The sequence below is a fragment of the Saprolegnia diclina genome (assembly GCF_000281045.1).
Source record: "Saprolegnia diclina VS20 unplaced genomic scaffold supercont1.5, whole genome shotgun sequence".
NCBI classification, from domain to species: Eukaryota; Oomycota; class Saprolegniomycetes; order Saprolegniales; family Saprolegniaceae; genus Saprolegnia; species Saprolegnia diclina.
In genome coordinates this window covers 188,797-208,094 of record NW_008246072.1, presented here as the reverse complement: position 1 = coordinate 208,094, position 19,298 = coordinate 188,797, and the positions used below count along the sequence as shown (strand labels likewise).

Genomic DNA, 19,298 nt, shown 5'->3' with positions numbered 1-19,298 from the left:
CACTCGGGTATATGGTGTTGTTGCTGTAGTAGTGCCTGCCGCGATCGCTGTCGCTGTCACTAGAGTTCTCGTCATCTATTCGACTCATGCCAAAGACAAGCATTGCGCGGGCACCCGACGTAATGGGCGCCACATGCACCGAGCAAGCGTTCCAAAAGGCAAGTACGCAGTCATCGACGGACTCCCACGTCGAGGATCGGTCGTCGTACGAGGCGGTGACGGCGCCACCGACAGCGTCCGACGGAAGCACGTGTACCGTGGTACCAAAGGCCATGGCGTCTTCCTGCACTTGCGTCCACGATGCCGCGTCGCCGACCGTGTCGATCGTGAGCGAGTTAAGCATCCAATCACCCATGTCATACGGGTGGATGCCGCCGCTGACGGTCTTGTACTCGAATAGGACCTCGAGCTCATCGTCGAGGTCAATGATCGTGTGCGACGGAATCACGATCGAGGAGCCCGGAAAAAGAGCACGGAGTGCCGCCACTTGGTGCGGCGGCAAGGGCCAAAGAAGATCTTCGTCAAACCCTTGGACACGAAGGCGGGGTGCAACGGGAGGGTCCATCCGCTTGCTGCAATACGCATGTCTCGCGAGAGTAGACTTTGCGAGGTCGAACATGTGTTGCGACATGTGTGCTGTGGCATATCAGTGATGGTCGTTTGGATCCACCAGCACTCTGGACGCAATCGAGCAACAGTGGCTGAACGCAACACACGACAGCGTGGTGGATGTACTCGGTTCCTGCCGCGTGCTGGTCCGAAACCTCTTGTTGAGAGGATGTGAAACTGATGGTCAATGTCTCTCATCGGTAGCGAAGTGAATGGATGAAGCCGCAGTCAACGAGGTAGTCTGGTGCTCGGGGCAAAAGATGCACGTATGTCGGCCTGTCGAGCCAGTGCGAAGGGCGCGGAACTTGACTGCGCAGCTGGCCACTCTCACAGTTGGCATCGGTCCCATTGACCACGATACAGTGAAGCGGAGGAAGGCGTAGTGCTGCGTTGGTCCGTGGCTAACCTGCTGGAGCACTCTCCAGTGTGAGGTGAGCTTGCTTTGCCTCGACAAGGTACTGTCCACGGGCCTCCCTCCAAAATCGATCCGGATAAAGGTTGGTGATCTTGCACTATACGATCATGGGCAGCCAACATTTCCGCCATTGGAGCAGCGTGGACAAGTCCGCGTCACTGCAGCCATCGATTATCTTTTCATTACCACGAGAAACCACTGTTGGGAGTGTCCTCCAAGCGGATTATTCGCACATCAAGGTCGACGACTACGTGACGCGCTCGTCGTCGCATCGTTGCCGCTTTGGGGACGACGGCACCGTGGGTTCAAGCATTGTCTCTTCTGCAAGAGTCCGTGCCAAACGCGCGGCGGCAACGTGCATCTTTGCAATGATCGTGTCGGCTCGGTTCACGAGGAGCAGCGTCGGTCCAGGCGAGACGCGCGCAATGCAAATGTCGGTTGGAAGCACCGGATACCGGCGCCACGTTGCCAACGCGTCGCGCCGAAACGAGGCCAGTTGCATGTTGCAGCCCATCGTTCGAAAGCTGGTGGGCGACGTCGTTGCAACGAAGCGCGCGAGATTGATGCAGGCCAAGCAGGCGCACATACGACGCTGGTTCTCAGCCTCCGTTTTGGCCGGCAGTGGCATCGAGAGCGACGCGAGGCGGTCGTATAGTAGCGGCAAGCTTTCGTGCGCAATCGCCGACGCGAGGTCGCGGCGACCCGCACCCAGAAAGGTGTCGTGCAGCGGCACGAGGACCTCCATGAGACATGTCATGGGCTCACGATAGGCAGCTTGAAGCGCGGCCACCCACGCCAGCACTGCGACGATTCCTGGCGCGTGGTCGAGGCGAGCAAAGACCGTGGCCGCGGCTTGGAGTTCCCGGAGCACGTCGTAGAGGTCGTCAGCGTCAAAGATCTGGGCGGACGCGGGAAGACTCTTGAACGGAGCACGGATCGTAGCAAGAACCTGTGCACGTTGCGAGAGCGAGAGCGCATCACGGTCCAACGCCGCGATCAGAGATGCCCACATGTGGTTGGGCATCGGGTGAGCCATCGCCTTGACAAACAGCAAGCCAAACATCGGCGAGCCAGCTGTGAGCTGGAGCAGCGGCACAATGCCATAGCGGTAGCTGCGCGACGGAGCGAGAAAGGCGGCGAGCGCAAGGTCCATGTAGGGCTGCAAGGGCAGCACGAGGTTCGCGTCACGGAGCGCGCAGAGCGCACGAGGCAGTCCGTGCTGCAAGTGCGCGTTGGCAGCGACGCTTCGAGCAACGATGCAACTGTCCCCAAAGCTGGCAATGAGCTCGACCACACAACTCGGCACTCGCTGCGCAATGACGTTGCCGACGATGGGATCGGCCGCCTCGAACGCAACGCACGAGGCGACGCGCAGCGCGTCACGCAGAAAGCAGTCCACGCGCCGGAGAGCGTCTTTAGAAGCGCCGCGCCGGGCCACGAGATGCTCGAGTCCGGCTTGCAGGCCCATGGTAGCATGGCGCTGGCGCACCCGCACGCAATTGTCGTCCACGAGACGTGCCAGCAAGTGCATGTAGGCAGCATCAAAGTACGGGTCCGAGGCGTCAATGTGACGCAGCACGCGCGGAAGCACTTGTAGCAAGCCGCAGCGCGTCACCAAGGCGTAAAACCAATCGCTGACGCGGTCTGCGTCGCACCAAAACGCGTTAAAGTCCGTGGCCCACAAAAAGTCCATTGCGAGATCCACGTCGCCACTTGCTACGATATGGTTGCTGAGTGCAGTCCACGCGTCCGGGTGGACTTCCAAGTCGTAGTGGTCGTTGATGCTGTCACGCAGCAGCCCAATCGCCGCGGACGTCAAGACCCGCGCCGTCGCAAAGCCAAGGAGGTCGGAGCTGTCGCCGTTGCGGTACGCCGTCAAGAGCGAGGTCGTCGCTTCAAGGCCGACGAAATACACGCGGTGGGCTTTGGGCCAAAACACCACAGTGATCGTGTCGGGTGCCGGTAGATCGTCGTGCGGCCACTGCAAGAAGCGCAAGAGGCGGTCGCGGGTGCAGGCCGCAATGACGGATGCCGGTACGTGGCACGCGGGATGCAAGATCGCACTGTCAGCATGCAGGAGTGCAACGTCGACGCAATTGGCCGCGATGAGAAAGTCAACAATGGCTTGTGCGTCGCGCGAGAGCTGGCCAAACGACACTGGACCCGAGTGGCGCAGGTGCAGGCCGACCGCGATCCATTGGTGTCGACGTGTTGCTGCCACGGCGTCTTGCAATGCAGTCAACGTCGGGGTTGGGATCGGAGAGTAGTGACACGTTTGCCGAACGTCCGAGTGGGTGCGGTTGCCGAGACTCTCCGAGAGCTTGCACGGCGCGTGCGAGACTTGGTATACGAGCGTCACCCGGGCTCCGGACGTAATCGGTGCAATGTGCACCGAGCATTTTTCGTAAAAGGCGATCGTGTGGTTGGACGTAGGCTGCCACGACGTTGGCGGCTCGTCGTCGTGCGTGACAGTGACGACGCCACCGGTCGCGTCACACGACAGCACATGCACGATAGTGCCAAAGGTCTGTCGGTCCCGCCGCGACGACGGTCGCCACACGTCGGCGACGCCATGCGTGTCGATGGCAATGTAAGCCAAGTGCCACGTCATAGTGCCCCACGGATGGAGGCCGCTAATGACGTCGGATGCGTCGGGCATGGGGTCCACAACTTGGATCGATGACGCCGGAATCACGATCGCGTCACCCGGAAACTTGGCGGCGAGCGCTGCCAGTTGTGCGGCGGGGAGCGGCCACGTAAGGTCGTCGTCCAAGCCGTGGACACGGATGCGTGGCAAAAGGTGCGCCGGGCGATCAGAGACACAGCAGTGCTGTGCGTTGACCGACAACGCGAGTTCGACCATCGTCCGCGACATATTTTGCATGCAAGAAAAGGGGTTCTGCGCCTCAATTTTGCGTCTTGAACTTGTTGCATTGTGTCAAATGGCAAAAGTGATAGGCGATGGGTGAGTGAAGGTCCAACTACGAGCCAATGATTTTGAGGTTTGGAGCCCATGTTGACATTTTTCGCGCTACGTAGACACGTCCACATGGTACGATGTCGCCGCACTGGTGCCAAGACGACGTTGTCTACTTGATGCTGAATCGTAGTAGTATTTAGGATTCTCCACAGTCCAGCTCGAGCCGTGGAGCCGACGGTTCGGTCGATTTTGCTCCGGTTTTGGCTTCATTTTCATGCCGGCTCGTAACCGAGCCAAACCAAGCCGAAACGTGGAGAGTCCTAGTAGAATCCAATATCTAGAAGTATTCAGAGTCTCTGCAACCATCCATGTGGCAATCATGATTGCGTGCGTTCTTCTCAGCCGCTTGCACGGGATTGCTCCAGAGTGCTGGTGGATGCAAACGACCATCACTAAGATTGCACTTTGTTGGACCGTTACAAAGTAGTGCGCTGAGGACCGCACATTTGATCCATTGCAAAGTGACACGCCACAGCACACATGTCGGAACACATGGTCGACGTCGCCATGCATGCTCTCGCGAGGCACGCGTGTAGCACCAAGCGACTGGAGCCCGTCGCACCTCGCTTCCGCATCCAAGGATTCGACGAAGAGCTCCTTTGGCCCTTGCCGCCGCACCAAGTGGCGGCACTCCGTGCTCTTTTTCCAGGCACCTCGAGCGTGATTCCGCAGCACAAGATCATTGACCTCGACGACGAGCTCGCATACCGCTCCGAGTACAAGGCCGTCCGCTGTGGCATCAACCCGTGGCACAATGCGACTCATTTTATCGACTCGCTCACGATCGACACGGTCGGCGACGCGGCATCGTGGACGCAAGTGCAGGAAGACGCCATGGCCTTTGGTACCACGGTACACGTGCTTCCGTCGGATGCTGTCGGTGGCGCCGTCACCGTCTCGTACGACGACCGATCGTCGACGTGGGAGTCGGTCGATGACTGCGTACTTGGCTTTTGGAACGCTTGCTCGGTGCATGTGGCGCCCATTACGTCGGGTGTCCGCGCAATGCTTGTCTTCCGCATGCGTCGAGAGGACGACGAGAACAGCAGTGACAGCGACAGCGATCGCGGCCGCTACAGCGATGTGGAGCGTTGTGCTTTTGATGACGACAGCGACTACGGCGACGTCGCCTCCAACGCCGAGACGTCCGCGGCCACGGACCCGGAATGTATCGCAACGCACGCGCAGATGCTCGATGCCGTGGCCGCTGTGGCCGACTACACGCGCATCGCTGTCGGCATGCGCGTGTACCACCGAGGCGCACTCTCGTCAATGGACGACCTCTCGGACAACATCGGCGACGCGATCACATTTCTAGTATCCACCAACGTCCTCGACGTCGCGGTCTTTTCGTCGGGATCCTCCGACGCAGTGCTCTTCGACCCTCGGTGCCACGTACCAGCGTCGGTCGTCGCGGCCTGCACCCGCGACAGCCTGCAGAACTTTTTGGCCCGCGACGACGCCCTTGTGAATGACGCCACCATGATCGATGTGGTGTTTTGGCCCAAGACGCACCGCGTGTACTTTCTCGGGTTCGAAGCCGCGACCTCGCTTCTGTCGTCGTACGTCGCCGGAGGCAGCACCGACTTGCTCGGGTTCAAGACACTGCGCGAGATGGCGTCGGCGACGATCAGCATGCTCGGCGAGGAGTTGTGTCCACAGCTCCACGTGCCATTCGACACGTGGGCGTCGCTCGGCGCGTGCCTCCTAGAGTATGGAGATATGGATCTGGCCATGGACTTGCTCTCGAAAACGACCGAGTCTCGCTTCTGGGCCACGCCCGCGATCGTCTGCGATTGGTTCCGTGCGCTCGTGACGCGCTACGGGTGGCATGTGGTACTTCCGCCCTATCTGAACCTCATCGAGCGCGCGTGCCGCAGCACCGACGCCATGCACATGCACTTGATGGCGAGTCTCGTCGAGGACAACAAGCTCTGCGTGCAACAGCGCCACGCGACCGAGCTACTCGACGCCGTACTTTGTTTGCTTTTGAAGCGCCAGCGCTCGGCTGGACAACTTTCGCACATCGACCGCTTTGTGAACGACGCACTGCGCGTGTCCTTGTGCTTGGTCGACGAGTCCACGGACCCGCTCGTCGGTGGGATCGTGGCGACGCGCCTTCCGCCCCCAATTTTGGCGCTTGTCGAGAGCTTTTTGCCGCCGCGGTGGACACTCGTGCGTGCGTTGACGTGCGACACCCGGCTGCAGAGTTCTCTTCCAGCGGCTCTCTTGCTGCTCCGGCCGTCGGGCCTCGCGCTGCAGCCGTACATCGACCTTGCCATCCACCTGTACGAAGTGTCGACTGGCGGCGTCGATTATGATGGGTATGTAGCGCTGCTGCAGCTCACACATGGGACTTCGAGTTTTGACGTTATCTTTGACAAAGCGCTGACGGAGGGCATGCGCCCTCATTTTTGGTCGGACCTTCTTGCGACGCCAGGTCTGCAGCTCGCCCCGCCGCAGACGGCGCGGCTCGTGGCGGCGACCATGCACCGGTTTCGCGGCACCAACTTTGCAGAAATCCCCGATAGAGACGACCTGTCGGGTATCACCAGTGCGGCACAAGACGGTGCCCGGCTCTTTGCTGCATTGGATGACGCGCCGGGACTGGCGCGGCTGCTCGAGTACGCGTACGCACTGGAAGCCGCCCACGAAGCCCCCATCACGTTCATCATGGACTTTTTTGTGCCGTTGCACGACACGTGCGTCGAGAGCCAACGCCTCGAGGTCGCGGCAGCGCTTGCCGCGCACGGCTTGCCGCGATTGAGTGAGCGCCTCGCCGACCTGGCGGCATCGAAAGGGACAACGAGACGTCAACGGTGGAATTGGTGTCGGCGCCACTGTGATCATATCGGGCATTTCGCTGAGGGAGAGCACCCGTCCACGTTCGAGCTCGACGCGTCCCGCTACTGCACCAAGAAAGCCATAAAAAAGAGCTATGTCCCGCTACGGCGGTATCCCGAACACATTCGCGATGTTTGCATCGAGGCCTACAGCGAGAATGCGGACGTGTACACGCTCATCAACCACCCATACGAGCTCGTGCAGAAGATGCAAGACGCTGCCAACCGCCTCCAAGCGAGTCTCGACGCCGGTCGCCAAGGGTCCGCCAAGCGAATGCCGCTGGATGCTGGCTCGTCGCCCAAGTGCGAATAATGCGTCGAGTTATTAGCTTGCATTGACCCTTCCAGCATAACAACACTCATCAAGTTGCAGATGTCACATCCTCCAGTCCTCCTCCAAAAATGAGAGAGTTCGGTGAAACATGCAAAAACCCTTAATCGATTAATGGGCTCGAGTTCGGTCGGTTTGGCCACCCAGTCGCCTCTTGCGCATTCCAATTAATCGAACAATCGAGCGAGAGACCGTGGATTTCGATGCATATTCTTTGTCGTGGCTGGCCGGGCCGACGTCAAAATTCAATTTTCATGTAAGACTACGGTCCCACGCATCAGTCTGATTTCAGCTCAGACGACGCCCGCCTGTTTGCGTGTCGTCACTACAGACCACGCGATCTCCTGCAAGACAGGCCAGACTATCCTGCCAACACCAGAATCCATTTCGCAATCTTCATGCGTGTGGTCTGCGTTCTGCTCGCGCTGCTTCTGGCGCTTGTCGCCGCCGTTGAAAAAATGCCGGGTGGTATACAGCTAAATTTGACAACGATGAGAAACTCACTCTGGTGTGCAGAGTACGAGCCCATCAACGGACCGACGCCCCTCATCATAACGATGGGCGACTCGATCACGGAGCTTGGCGCCAACCCGAGCTTGATGGGGTACCAAGTTATGCTCACCAACACGTACCAGCGCAAGGCCGACGTGGTGAACCGGGGCATGTCGGGTCGCACGACGCGGTACGGTCACACTGAATGTCATGGTGTCGTCTCATTTGGGGTGCGCTGCAGGTGGTGGTTGAGCCAGCTGCCGCGAGTGCTGAAGGATTGGGAGCACAAGCACCCGTCGCTCATCTCGATCTACCTCGGCGTTAATGACGCCTCGCTCATCAACGGCGTGGACGCAGCACTGCACGTGCCGCTTGACGAGTTTACGACAAACCTCCGTTTGATGCTTGCGTCCTTCAACGAGGCGTTTCCCAACTGCAAGATTCTTCTCCTCACGGCCAGCGCTGTCGACGAGAGAACGGGGTGGAGCGCCGGTCGATCGAATGCCGAAGCTTCCAGATACGCAAATGCGACGATCCGACTGGCACGTACCTTGCGACTGCCAGTCATCGATCTCTTTACGCCGACCTTCAACGACCTTTCTCTGTTCTACGACGGACTGCACCTCAACAGCCGCGGCTACGTCTTGCTGCACGGCCTTTTCATCACTACCGTGCGCTCGTATTATCCCGACTTGGCACCTGAGAACATGGGCTGGGCCTTCTGAGCGCCATTACTCGATGAATACTACTCACTATGCGAGTACTTTCGTTCGTACCATCGTGATGCCATTCATATTTTCGAGTTGAGAATACGAGAAAATGCACAACCGCGGGAAGAAGAGCCAATAGTCATATGGCCAACAGTACTTCAATTCATTATACACTAGCATAGAAATAACGGGTATAACCTGCGACCCTTTGCACGTGCGAGGTTGTATTCCACTCAATGTTCGCTTTGCGGCAGCATTGCTCGAGTGCTTGCTGGATGTGCCACGTGGTTTTTCCGGAAATTCCTAATTTCTGGCCAATCACAGCTCTTTCATTATCCGGAAGATATGCTGGCTGCTGGTGTCAGCTCGTTGTGCCATGGGTACTACCGTACTGCAACGCCCGTCTTGAAAAGGCTGCCAACGATCGCGCGGTGTTCTGATTTCGGGCTCAGATGAACGCACGTCGTTCACCTGTATCCTACGTGCTGAGATGACGAGCATAGCAGTACGAAGGGCTGCAAGTCCATGGAAAATAGCATGCTCATAGTTGAATTCACCGCCTCCATGCGCTTTCGTTGCTTCCTTCTCGCGCTTCTTTTGGCGCTTGTCGCCGCCGTGGAAAAAATGCCTGGCGGTAGGAATTGCTCTTCTATTTATCGACAATTCTCACGCACCGAGTAGAGTACGAGCCCATCAACGGCCCGACGCCGCTCATCATAACGATGGGCGACTCGATTACCGAGGTCGGCGCCAACCCGGCCTTGATGGGGTACCAAGTCATGCTCACCAACACGTACCAACGCAAAGCCGACGTGGTGAACCGGGGCATGTCGGCGCGAACGACCCGGTACGTTCTTCCGCCAAGAAATCTCGAGCAGTCATATGTGTGTTGTAGATGGTGGCTGAGCCAGCTGCCGCGAGTGTTGAAGGACTGGGAAAATAAGCACCCGTCGCTCATTTCGATCTACCTCGGTGTCAACGACGCGTCGCTCATCAATGGCACGGACGCGGCGCTGCATGTCCCGCTCGACGAGTTCAAGGCGAACCTCAATGCCATGGTGGGCTCCTTCAGTCAGGCATTTCCCAACTGCAAGATCCTTCTCATTACACCCAGTGCCGTCGACGAAAGCACGGCGTGGAGTGTCGGGCGGTCGAACGCGGAAGCCTCCAAGTACGCCAAGATGACGAAGCGCATGGGTGGCTTCTTGGAGCTGCCGGTCGTCGACGCCTTTACGCCAACGTACAACGATCTCACACTCTTCTACGACGGACTGCACCTCAACGCCCGCGGCAACATCCTGCTGCACGGCCTCATTCTCGATACGATCCGCAAGAACTTCCCGGACTTGAACCCCGACACGATGGGCTGGGCCTTCTAAGTGCGATGTCATGAGCTCGTATACGCAAAGTATTTGGTCACCTGCGCACTAAGCTTAGTTGTTGACGCCGAGTCGTTGGCTCTAGTAGCAGCTCACACACACTACCGATATTTGCTGAAGACATTGGTTTGCTGATTGTGTCGACCGCCATGCACTGGAATAAACAGCGGTTTCATGACCACTGTTTGTGACATGTCGCAGCCAGTGGATCAGGTGCGCGGTTGTTTGATCGTGGGAACGTGTGCAGCACGCAACCTCGCGTATCTTCGCCGCCAAGGCCGACCCAATTGGCGATGGGCGATCGCGACACGAAGGAGCCGCCAACGACCGTCGAGAAATATGCAAGGATCTCGACGCCAACACCCGTCATTCTCATGCTCGGCGACTCGATCACCGAGCTTGGCGCGGACCCCAACTTGCTCGGGTACCAAGTGCTCTTGACGCACGCGTACCAGCGCAAGGCCGACGTGGTGAACCGCGGCATGTCGGCTCGGACAACTCGGTACCAAATGGTATCACAAAGTTATATATCGTTGGACAAACGCGAATAGATGGTGGGTAGCGCAGCTGCCACGTGTCGTTGCCGACTGGGAGCACAAGCACCCGTCGCTCATCTCGATCTTCCTCGGTGTCAACGACGCATCGGTCCCGGGAAATACACCGCTGCACGTGCCGCTCAACGAGTTTGAAGCCAATGTGCATTCGCTCCTAAATGGCTTTTCCGCTGCATTTCCCGCCTGCGCGTTTGTCCTCGTGACGCCAAGTGCCGTCGACGAGCGGTCGCCGTGGGGCACCCTCTGGAAGAATGACCGTGCGGCAACGTATGCTGCGTCCGTGCTTGCGCTCGGTATCGCGCGGCGCGTGCCCGTCGTCGACCTCTACACGCCCACAGAAGCGAATTTGAACCTATTCTTTGACGGGCTGCATTTGGGAAAAGAGGGGAATGTGCTCTTGCATCAACTTTGGCTAAACGCGGTGCGATCCCATTTGCCCCACTTGGCACCCGAAAACCTGAAGTGGGCGTTTTAATCATACATTAATGAGTTTTGTACATGGTCTTCCGCACTCTAGATCCTGCGCATGTCCAATTTGTCCGACACAGAGGGCAACGGCTTGACAGAAGGATTGTCGCTGCCTGCAACGCGTCGCCGCATACGCAAGGCAACTTTGTGCCCGAGAGAGAAGCGCTTGGATACTTGGATAGTACTGGTCAAGTATCGTATTGGATCATTGGATAGACTCGTACTACGATTCCAAGGCATTTTGCTGGACCATGTCGGAAACTATCGAGATATCAAGCCGGGCGTGACACCCGGAGCCGTATATGGCTTGCAACGCAACTCAAGTTGTTTATAGGGAGTTTCCATTTTGAACCAATCACAGGCGGCAATACTCAGAACGGCCAGCACCGATGCAAGTGGTCTGGAGCCATGTCGTGGCCGACGTCGTGCGTGAGCATGCGGGCGCCGGCCTCACCAAGGTCGCGTATGGCGATGCAAATATGACGACGACGACGTGGGTGCCCTCGCACCGCGCGCCCAGGGTCCTCGACTCGTCGCCTCTCGCTGACGCGCCGGGTGTCACCGTGCACACGACTGCCTCGCCCATCATCGGGCGCGTCCTCGCGGCGGCAGCGCCCATGGCAGCCGGCGACATTGCGTTCTCGGCCCATGCGTTTGTGTCCGTGCTCTCGACACCGCACCTGCTCACGCACTGCCACGCCTGCTTTGCCAAGCTCCGCGGCCGCGCCGTGCAGTGCGCGAGCTGTGAGCGGGCACGCTACTGCGACCGGACCTGCATGCAAGACCACTTGCTTCTGCACGACGCCCAGTGCGCAGCTCTGCAGGCGCTACCGACCGTCGACAACGATCTCGTCCGGCTCGCGCTGAGCTGCCTCATCATGGAGCTCGCGACCAACAACGCGTCCGTGTTGGCCACGCTCGTCGTCCATGCCGTGCCATCCAAGGAGCGCCAGCGCTACGAGCGGTACGCCAAGTTGCTGCTGTCGCACTTGCCGTCTCTCGATCGCCCGGTATCGACAACTTGTTCTTATGCATCCGGGTACTACTAGCGGTTGCTCTAGCGCTGGCTGACACCCCAGCACGTGCTTGATGTGCTTCTCGCCGTGCGCTTCAACGCCCACCCGATCGTCACCGATCTCCATAGCTCAGCATTAGGCCTGGGTCTGTTCCCAGACGCGGCCAAGGTGCGTCTCGACGGCCAACGACTGATACCAAAACCACTGCCCTGTAGATGATCAACCATGCGTGTCGACCAACGACGTATCCGCGTTTCAACACGGCGACACGAGCCCTCGAGTTTCGAGCGCTGCAGTCCATGGCACCAGGTACACGCCAGCATGTTGTGTCGAAGCGGACGCATGGACTCTTATTAGGAGCACTCCTCACGTATTCGTACCTGGACGTCTTTGGGTTTTGCCTTCTCGAGCCGCGACAGGCGCGTCAGCAGCTGTTAGCGACAACTTTTGGCTTTGACTGCGTCTGCGGCCGCTGCACGAGTGACGACGTCCTCTCGCATGACGACAGCGCGTCCTTGACGCCGTGTGATAAGCTCCTCGCTGAGCTCGACGATGCCATGGCGCGCCAGGCCTGGACGACTGTGGTCGGTGTCGCCTCCCGGCTGCTGGTCGAGTGGACCGAGAGAGGGCTGCCCGACGCCTACCCGCTCGTGTACCTACTCCAGACCAAGCTCGCAACTGCACACATGCACTTGGGTGCAGCCCCTTTGGCTGCGAGCGCGACCGCTGCTGCCACCGCCGCAGCGACGGCCTGCGGGTTTGAACCCGCGCCGTAAGAGCGTCGGTACAAAATGGTCTTTCAGAAACAACACAGCTTGTAAGAGATATGCATTATACAAACAAGTTAGACGCAGGTAAGACCGAGATCGAGACGGGTCTGGAGCCGGTTTTGGTACAGTGCGAGCACGGGCAGGCCATGCGCGTGAAGAGCATAAGCCACGAGCAAGTAGAGAAGGCCCATGCCATAGCTCAAGTGGTCGAGACCCCCGACAATGAGACGACGCCAAACCGCGCGCGCAAACAGCTCGGCAAAGACCCAGCCGTAGCAAATCGAAAGCAGGAGCCAGAGCGTGCTAAAGCTGGCGTGGGCGCGGAGCGGCTGGTGCATTACGGCGATCGCAACAACCCAGACGAGCCCGGCGAGCGTGAGGGCGAGGAGGCCGAGGAGTGCCCCTACCGAGAGCAAGTGGGGCGAGTCGCACTCCCACGTCAAGTAGCGCGCCGTGTCGTGCGTGCCAAGGCCTGACATGGAGACCTCAGAGAATTGTCGTCGGCGCGAGATGACAAACATACCTGTGATCTGCGCCATGACTGTTGTCGCCGCGGACGCGTTGGCGCCAAAGCTGGCGCACACGCTGCCAGGCTCGTAGACGCGATGACTGCTGGGCGGCAGCAGCGCTGCGTGCAAGCGGTAGCACACGTTGGTCGTCGACGCATTCGGGTACAACGCGGTTGTGCAGAGCTCGAGAAGGCCGTAGCGCGCCGAGACGTGCGCGCCGCTCGCCTCGACGGCCGACGAGACGAACCAGAGAGGCGCGATCGCAACGAGGAGGAGCGCGCCAAACGCCATGACGAGCAAGCCCGCGCCGCGCACGAGGTCCGCGTCGTCCAGCATACAATCCGCTTACCGAGGGTTTCTCTCCGGATAACGACTTGCACAGCGCGGCTTGCTACTTTTCGCTGGACACAGAAATCGCGATGAGCACCATCGTGGCACATTGCTTTAGGAACAGCGTTGGTCGATCGAGTAGGCTGGCGCAATGGTCAATGACTTGAACGATCACAAAAATGGACGGCGGAGCGTCAAGTTGAAGTGGACCAGATGAAACCGTCAGTCTACACGTTGCGAGAAAGTGCAATCTCACTGCCGCGACAACAACTGCCGTAGGATTACGTTTCCTTGGGTGCGGCACGTCTCGCTTCTGATGCCCATCAGGTCGTCGTCTCGACTGTCAAGCTTCCGAGTCAGATCGCGTCTGAGTTGCGCCGACACTGCTGGGCCTCTGTCCGCGGCCCACTGCTGTGCCGTTGTCCCACCATGATACGTACGTACTGCTCGACAACGAAATGAAGAAAGAAGAGAAAAACACAGTGGATTATGGATGCACCCACTCGACGCGCATTGGAATTGTACCCAAGGCATACATACAATCGTGTCAGCAAGGCTTTACGCGCGCTGCTGCGTGAACGAGTCGCGGGCGTTCATCTGGTTGGACGACCGGTCGATGAGCGCTTCCTTGTCTGCGCCGAGCTCGCCGGCCGCGTGCGGGCTGGTTTCGATCGAGTGCATGCCAAACTGCATCTTGCGCATGACGAGCGTGAAGAGGATGACGTTGAGAAGCGCGACGGCACCGACCGTAAAGAACATCTTCTCGAGCTTGCTCTCGTTGAGGTCGTCCTTGATGTCCTTCTGGAAGAGGAGCGTAAAGATGGACGTGACACTCGAGCCCATCGAGACCATGAAGAGGTTGATGGCCTGGCACGTCGACTTGAGGTAGACCGGGACTTCCGAGTAAAAGACGTCGAACGCGGTGACGTTGATGAGGCACTCGCAGAGCGCGACGAGCACGTAGTGGAAAATGTTCCAGCCCCACGGCAACTTGTTCATCGGCTGCTTCCCACCCTTGTCAAGGACAAAGTCGAGCGTCGCGTTGGTAGCGCTCACCGGCACCTGGAGTACGCCCGAGTTCTTGCGGACGACCTCAAAGACACCAACGTAAAACATGGTGAACGCCGCAATCGCGAGGCCCGCAAACACCTTGCCAAAGGGCGAGGCCGCCTTGCCAAAGCGCTTCTTGTACGCCGGGTAAATGACCGCGTCGAGGAGCGGGATCAGAATCACAATCGCGATCGGGTCAAACACACCGAGGACCGCACCCGGGAGCTGCGTCGCGTCGTACGCGTCACCGAAGCGAAGGTCGGTCTGCTGCGCAATCATCTGAAAATTGGCGTCGATCTGGTCGTAGACGCACTGCCACACGACGTTGAACGCCGCGAACGGAAGCACGCGCACGACCAGCTTGATCTCGTCGATCGAGGTCGCATCGACGCGGCCGCCGTTGGCCACGCTCGCCTGCTCCATGTTCTGAAAGTTCATGCCCGCGAGCACCCACGAGACGCAGCCGCCAAACGCCACGGCACCCGCAGCGTACGACATGCCGAGACGCTCGTTCGAGCCGTCCTTGAGGAACACCGCAATCAAGTTCAAGACCCACGACAGCAAAAAGAGGAGGAAGCCGCCGCAGGCCATGCGAGCGGACGTCGACTGGGCCGTGGCTTGGCGGAGCACGCGCACCAGCTTGGACATGGCGTCCGAGTTGGGCGGGAACTTGACGTACCGGCTGCTGCCGATGAAGAGCATGATCAGCGCCACGCCCATGACACTGGCGCAGATGACAAACGTCGCAAAGTACCCATAGTCTTCCGAGATGGACGCCGAGCCTTCGACGCACAAGGTCGCGAGGTACCCGTACGAGAACGCAGCGCCAAAGTTGATGCACCAGTAAAAGTACGAGAAGAACGTGACCTTCTGGGCCTCTTCCTTCGGGTCGTTCGGGTTGAACTGATCGGCGCCGAGCGTAATGACGTTCGACTTGATCGCGCCAGTGCCAATGCCAATGCACGCGAAGAGCGCAAACACAAAGAGGCCTTCGGCCGTCTTGGTGTCAGCGCCTTCCTTGTCAAACACACCGGTCACGTTGGTCTCCTTCCAGCCCAGCACTTTGGGGTGCGCGGCGATCGAGATCAAGATGTCGCCGATAAAGTAGACAGTGCCAAAGATCGCGATCGTCTTGAAGCGGCCCCAGCGCTCGTCGGCGAGGTATGCACCGAGGAGCGGCGAGAGATAGCAGAGCGACGTCCATGTACTCTTGATCGAGCTGGCCGAGACACTGGTCCAGCCAAGGATCGTCTTCATAAAGTTACGCAGACCTTGGTTAATGCCATAGTACGAGAGACGCTCGGCGAGCTCCATCATCAAGATGAAGCCGCACACTTGGAAGAGGACGCTCGAGTACTTGACGGCCCGCGAGTCCCACACGGACGCGTACGCGCCCGTCGTCGGCGTTGTCACTTCGCCCATGGTTTGACTTGCTCGAGAGACTGCAAAACCAGAAATGAGTGCTGTGGTCAAACGGCAACCAGATCTCGCGGCTGATAAGCGCCTCACCCACTCCAACCCGTCTGGCAGACCGCCCGAAGATCGAAGTTGCTAATCAATATCTATAGAATTAAACGACTTGGGGTTTGTATGTGTTACATAACGCCATCAATAAAATGAAGCGTGCGGCTGATCAGATTGGTGACGGGCGCAAAGTTGAAGCGGCCGCAGCATCAAGAATGGCCCGTCTGTGGCGGGCGGCCAAGCACGGACGGCGCCTTCTGCAGCTACTTTTGCCGTGGGACAGCAAGGCCATCAAGTTGCCGCTAGGCCTGCGTGCTACGCCCCTGGCGTACGTCGTGCACCACTCGAAGAGCACCGTTTTGGCGCCAGGTCCGAGCTTCTTACCGCTCCCTCGAGCCTTGTTGTAGACACGATCATTCCGTGGCTTACAAATGACCACGAGGCCGCTCCTGTTCTTGTTGTGTACACCGTATGATCCACTTGAAGCGTGCTGTCCAAATTAGGGTACGAGAATTGGGTCCAAATTGTACGTAGGCGTTATGACCGCCACGTTGCCACAGTATTCGGCTGAAGAACCTGAGTAAACGGTGCTCTAACGGCTCTGAATGAAGCTTTTGACAGTACTAGAAATGCATGATTGCGGCAGCGCTTGCCTTGTCCCCTAATGAGCTTGGGAGCGGCGTTGTACTCCAATTGTACTCCAAGGGACGTGGAGCTGCGAAAAACCACGATGGATTGACTAAGCCCGCCAGCAGGTTCTCAGATGGCTTGGATGACTTGGAACCAAGACACGGTCCTCCTCGCTGAACCAGCCGCGTCGATCGTAGCGACGTGTACCTGCATTGGTGCAGTCCACGCAAGCAGGGTTAGCCATCGAGTTAGTGAAACCAATATCGCAAAGATCACAGCGTTTCATACAGTACTTCTGTACCAAAACCGTGACCCGGTAACGGTGAGGACACCACCGGAGCCGTTTTGAAAATTCGGCCTGTAAAAGACGATTCAACAAGTCGAGTGTAGAAAGGTGCAAAGATCCAGCGCCGAACAAAAGCACGAGGCAGCTGTTTCGGAAGCGAACCCACGATCTCAGCGACCAGTGTCCGCACATCAAGAATCGTAAACCGACCCTGTTCTCAGATCGTAGTTTGCGAAATCAGATGGAATATTCTATGACGCCGGCCAAGCTAGTTTTGCCAAGGGCAGACGTGATCAACTCGAGTTATCAGCCCGGCAACGGACGGTCCAAGTGGACGGGCACACAATGGCGAGCGTCTCGCAGTCTCAAACGTCCATGTCAAAAATGAACAAGTAGAGACAACACGGTCGATCATTCGATTTCGTTTTCTGTGGCGCTGTTGTTTGATGCCGACTTCAACAAAACCGAGCGCCCAGCTGGAGGTACGTCACCGCCAACATTCGGGGGAAAGAATGGTGATGATTGCGGTACCCGACCACGACTTGAACGTCGGTTTGCGCACCTCGTGGCCTTCCCGCTTCTGTGAGTCTTGATCGAGGTCGTTCACAAGTGTACAGCTGTACTAGTACTCTAGTGTGTATACTAGTACAGTATAGGCTTCTACGTCGTAAGACGAAAAAGCCATCAAAGTCGCATCGCCGACAGGGTTTGGAGATGCCCACCGACGTGCAGAATTGAAAGGAAACGAGTGCCAAGGCGGTATCGAAAGGGTTTACGCTGCCCGCGACAATGTGTATCTATATCTGCATGTTGGCATCATGGACACGACACAATACCCGTTTCAAGAGTCAACTAGAACGCCAAGTATCGCACCAGCGCTATGGGTAGCTCAGAGTGTATTTTCCACAGCGCCATTGAATATCCGTCTTGAGTTAACGTTAGGGACGCAAAAGACGTCACAGTGGCTTGGCAATCTGCGTAGGATTGAATAATTTGATATCCGGTGAGCTGGTCCCGTATTGCGTGGCGCTGCAATGTGGCCGCGAAGATGGTATTCCATAGTATGTGTAGGAATAAGTGGTTACCACCGAATTACCATCCGCCACGTTACTGCAGTGCACGGACACGAGCGCTTGTTTGACGAAGTCATCGAGCTTCTAGTGTCAGAATGGTGCACAGGTTTATGCTATGTTACTATACTCTACATTCGACTATTTTTCTTCTCTCCGTGTTTGGCGCACAAATTTGTGTCATTGCCCACGACATCAACGCCCAGTTCCTAGTAGTATAAATAACCTGCATTCAACATTATTTACCCGCGTAGCACGAGCACCGACTCGCAGCAAAAGTAGGTGGTCGTGGCACAGAGGCCGTCGACGACCGGCCGACGCAAGCGTACAAAAATCACAAGCAACACGACGACACAGCCCGCGAGCCCAAGAGGGTGCTCAGCGCACGAAATCGGCGCGTCCAAGCCCCAGAAAAATGAAAACGTACACGTGACGTCGGGGAAAAACAGCAGCAGCGCGAGTTCCCACACTGCTTCGAGGCTATAGAGCGCGGATGCGACCCACTGCAGCACAAGCGCCACGAGCAGCTGGCGCACAACATAGACGTAGAGCACATACTGGGCGACGCGTGGCGGTGACCAGCCGTCGCGTAGCCGCAGCACAAAGCGCGGGCGCCGGCCCATCTCGAGGAGGTCCTGGAGCTCGTTGGCGTTGGCGTCAAAGGTCAATGGCACGGGCGCATGGGCCATCGTGTTGTGGACGGCCACGTCGTACCGGACGAGGAGTTGGAAGCCGCCGTAGAGGATCGCAGCCGGGTAGTAGCGGCGGCTTGGGCATCCGACAAGATGCAAGGCGAAGCGCAGCAGCGCGATCGGCACGAGGCCGAGCGCCAAAAGACCGAGGCCCAGAACGGCGACCATGAGGAGATACGTCATGAGCACGTAGTGGAGTGCGAAGAGGTAGCTCTGGTACGTGAGCACCTGGCAAGGCCACGCGAGGAGGTCCCAGTGCGACGCGGGTGGCCCTCGCTCTCGCCGGCGGTAGACCGCTGGCCGCAGGAGCACGGGCTGGTTACGCCAGCTCTGGCGCACGTCCATCGCGTCACGACGAGTGTTGGCGATCGTCAGGCAGAAAGGCGTTTGATTGGTGAATTTATTTTGGCTTGGCCAATAAAAGCGAATACAGGACAGGACTATTGGCCAATCGAGAGGGACACAGAGGTGGCGGGGGCATACACTGTGTCGTGGTGCCTTGCCAAAGATGGAGCAGCTTCCACCTCGTGTTGTTGTTGAAACGAGGTACCGGTATGAACATGCAATGATGTAGACTACCTAATGCGACGCTAATCTCGTGCTGTTGTACATCACAGCAACACAACCTTGGCTACTGTAGTTACTAGCGTAAAACAGGTTCATAGACCCTTTCAGAATACACAGTACGCCCATGCAAGCA

General features: G+C 58.1%; 10 protein-coding genes across 10 annotated transcripts; 5 read left to right on the top strand and 5 right to left on the bottom strand.

The window, feature by feature from the left end:
* Window positions 1-56: 56 nt before the first annotated feature.
* SDRG_02205 (hypothetical protein) lies at window positions 57-565 on the bottom strand (the record flags this gene model as incomplete). Its single annotated transcript, XM_008607780.1, has 2 exons — window positions 57-59; window positions 98-565. 2 exons carry the CDS (start codon window positions 563-565, stop codon window positions 57-59), a joined length of 471 nt encoding a protein of 156 aa, XP_008606002.1.
* A 612-nt stretch (window positions 566-1,177) lies between these two features.
* SDRG_02204 (hypothetical protein) lies at window positions 1,178-3,946 on the bottom strand. Its single transcript, XM_008607779.1, has one exon. It carries the CDS (start codon window positions 3,906-3,908, stop codon window positions 1,272-1,274), a length of 2,637 nt encoding a protein of 878 aa, XP_008606001.1. The 5' UTR covers window positions 3,909-3,946; the 3' UTR covers window positions 1,178-1,271.
* Window positions 3,947-4,484: 538 nt separating this feature from the next.
* On the top strand, window positions 4,485-7,225 carry SDRG_02203 (hypothetical protein; the record flags this gene model as incomplete). The annotated part of the gene is made up of 1 exon (XM_008607778.1): window positions 4,485-7,225. The coding sequence occupies one exon, from the start codon at window positions 4,485-4,487 to the stop codon at window positions 7,158-7,160; it is 2,676 nt and encodes an 891-aa protein (XP_008606000.1). The 3' UTR covers window positions 7,161-7,225.
* Window positions 7,226-7,567: 342 nt separating this feature from the next.
* Window positions 7,568-8,444, top strand: SDRG_02202 (hypothetical protein). Its single transcript, XM_008607777.1, has 3 exons — window positions 7,568-7,646; window positions 7,695-7,860; window positions 7,912-8,444. Exons 1-3 carry the CDS (start codon window positions 7,577-7,579, stop codon window positions 8,393-8,395), a joined length of 720 nt encoding a protein of 239 aa, XP_008605999.1. The 5' UTR covers window positions 7,568-7,576; the 3' UTR covers window positions 8,396-8,444.
* A 309-nt stretch (window positions 8,445-8,753) lies between these two features.
* On the top strand, window positions 8,754-9,880 carry SDRG_02201 (hypothetical protein). Its single transcript, XM_008607776.1, has 3 exons — window positions 8,754-9,014; window positions 9,062-9,227; window positions 9,276-9,880. The coding sequence occupies exons 1-3, from the start codon at window positions 8,906-8,908 to the stop codon at window positions 9,757-9,759; spliced, it is 759 nt and encodes a 252-aa protein (XP_008605998.1). The 5' UTR covers window positions 8,754-8,905; the 3' UTR covers window positions 9,760-9,880.
* Window positions 9,881-10,017: 137 nt separating this feature from the next.
* SDRG_02200 (hypothetical protein) lies at window positions 10,018-10,817 on the top strand. The gene is made up of 2 exons (XM_008607775.1): window positions 10,018-10,261; window positions 10,311-10,817. The coding sequence occupies exons 1-2, from the start codon at window positions 10,053-10,055 to the stop codon at window positions 10,786-10,788; spliced, it is 687 nt and encodes a 228-aa protein (XP_008605997.1). The 5' UTR covers window positions 10,018-10,052; the 3' UTR covers window positions 10,789-10,817.
* A 353-nt stretch (window positions 10,818-11,170) lies between these two features.
* On the top strand, window positions 11,171-12,573 carry SDRG_02199 (hypothetical protein; the record flags this gene model as incomplete). Its single annotated transcript, XM_008607774.1, has 4 exons — window positions 11,171-11,791; window positions 11,843-11,965; window positions 12,013-12,106; window positions 12,155-12,573. 4 exons carry the CDS (start codon window positions 11,171-11,173, stop codon window positions 12,571-12,573), a joined length of 1,257 nt encoding a protein of 418 aa, XP_008605996.1.
* Window positions 12,574-12,594: 21 nt separating this feature from the next.
* On the bottom strand, window positions 12,595-13,473 carry SDRG_02198 (hypothetical protein). Its single transcript, XM_008607773.1, has 2 exons — window positions 13,091-13,473; window positions 12,595-13,039 (listed from the first exon to the last, which is right to left on the bottom strand). The coding sequence occupies exons 1-2, from the start codon at window positions 13,410-13,412 to the stop codon at window positions 12,642-12,644; spliced, it is 720 nt and encodes a 239-aa protein (XP_008605995.1). The 5' UTR covers window positions 13,413-13,473; the 3' UTR covers window positions 12,595-12,641.
* A 400-nt stretch (window positions 13,474-13,873) lies between these two features.
* On the bottom strand, window positions 13,874-15,911 carry SDRG_02197 (hypothetical protein). Its single transcript, XM_008607772.1, has one exon. It carries the CDS (start codon window positions 15,876-15,878, stop codon window positions 13,965-13,967), a length of 1,914 nt encoding a protein of 637 aa, XP_008605994.1. The 5' UTR covers window positions 15,879-15,911; the 3' UTR covers window positions 13,874-13,964.
* Window positions 15,912-18,062: 2,151 nt separating this feature from the next.
* SDRG_02196 (hypothetical protein) lies at window positions 18,063-18,984 on the bottom strand. The gene has a single exon (XM_008607771.1). The coding sequence runs from the start codon at window positions 18,941-18,943 to the stop codon at window positions 18,149-18,151; it is 795 nt and encodes a 264-aa protein (XP_008605993.1). The 5' UTR covers window positions 18,944-18,984; the 3' UTR covers window positions 18,063-18,148.
* Between the last annotated feature and the right edge of the window lie 314 nt (window positions 18,985-19,298).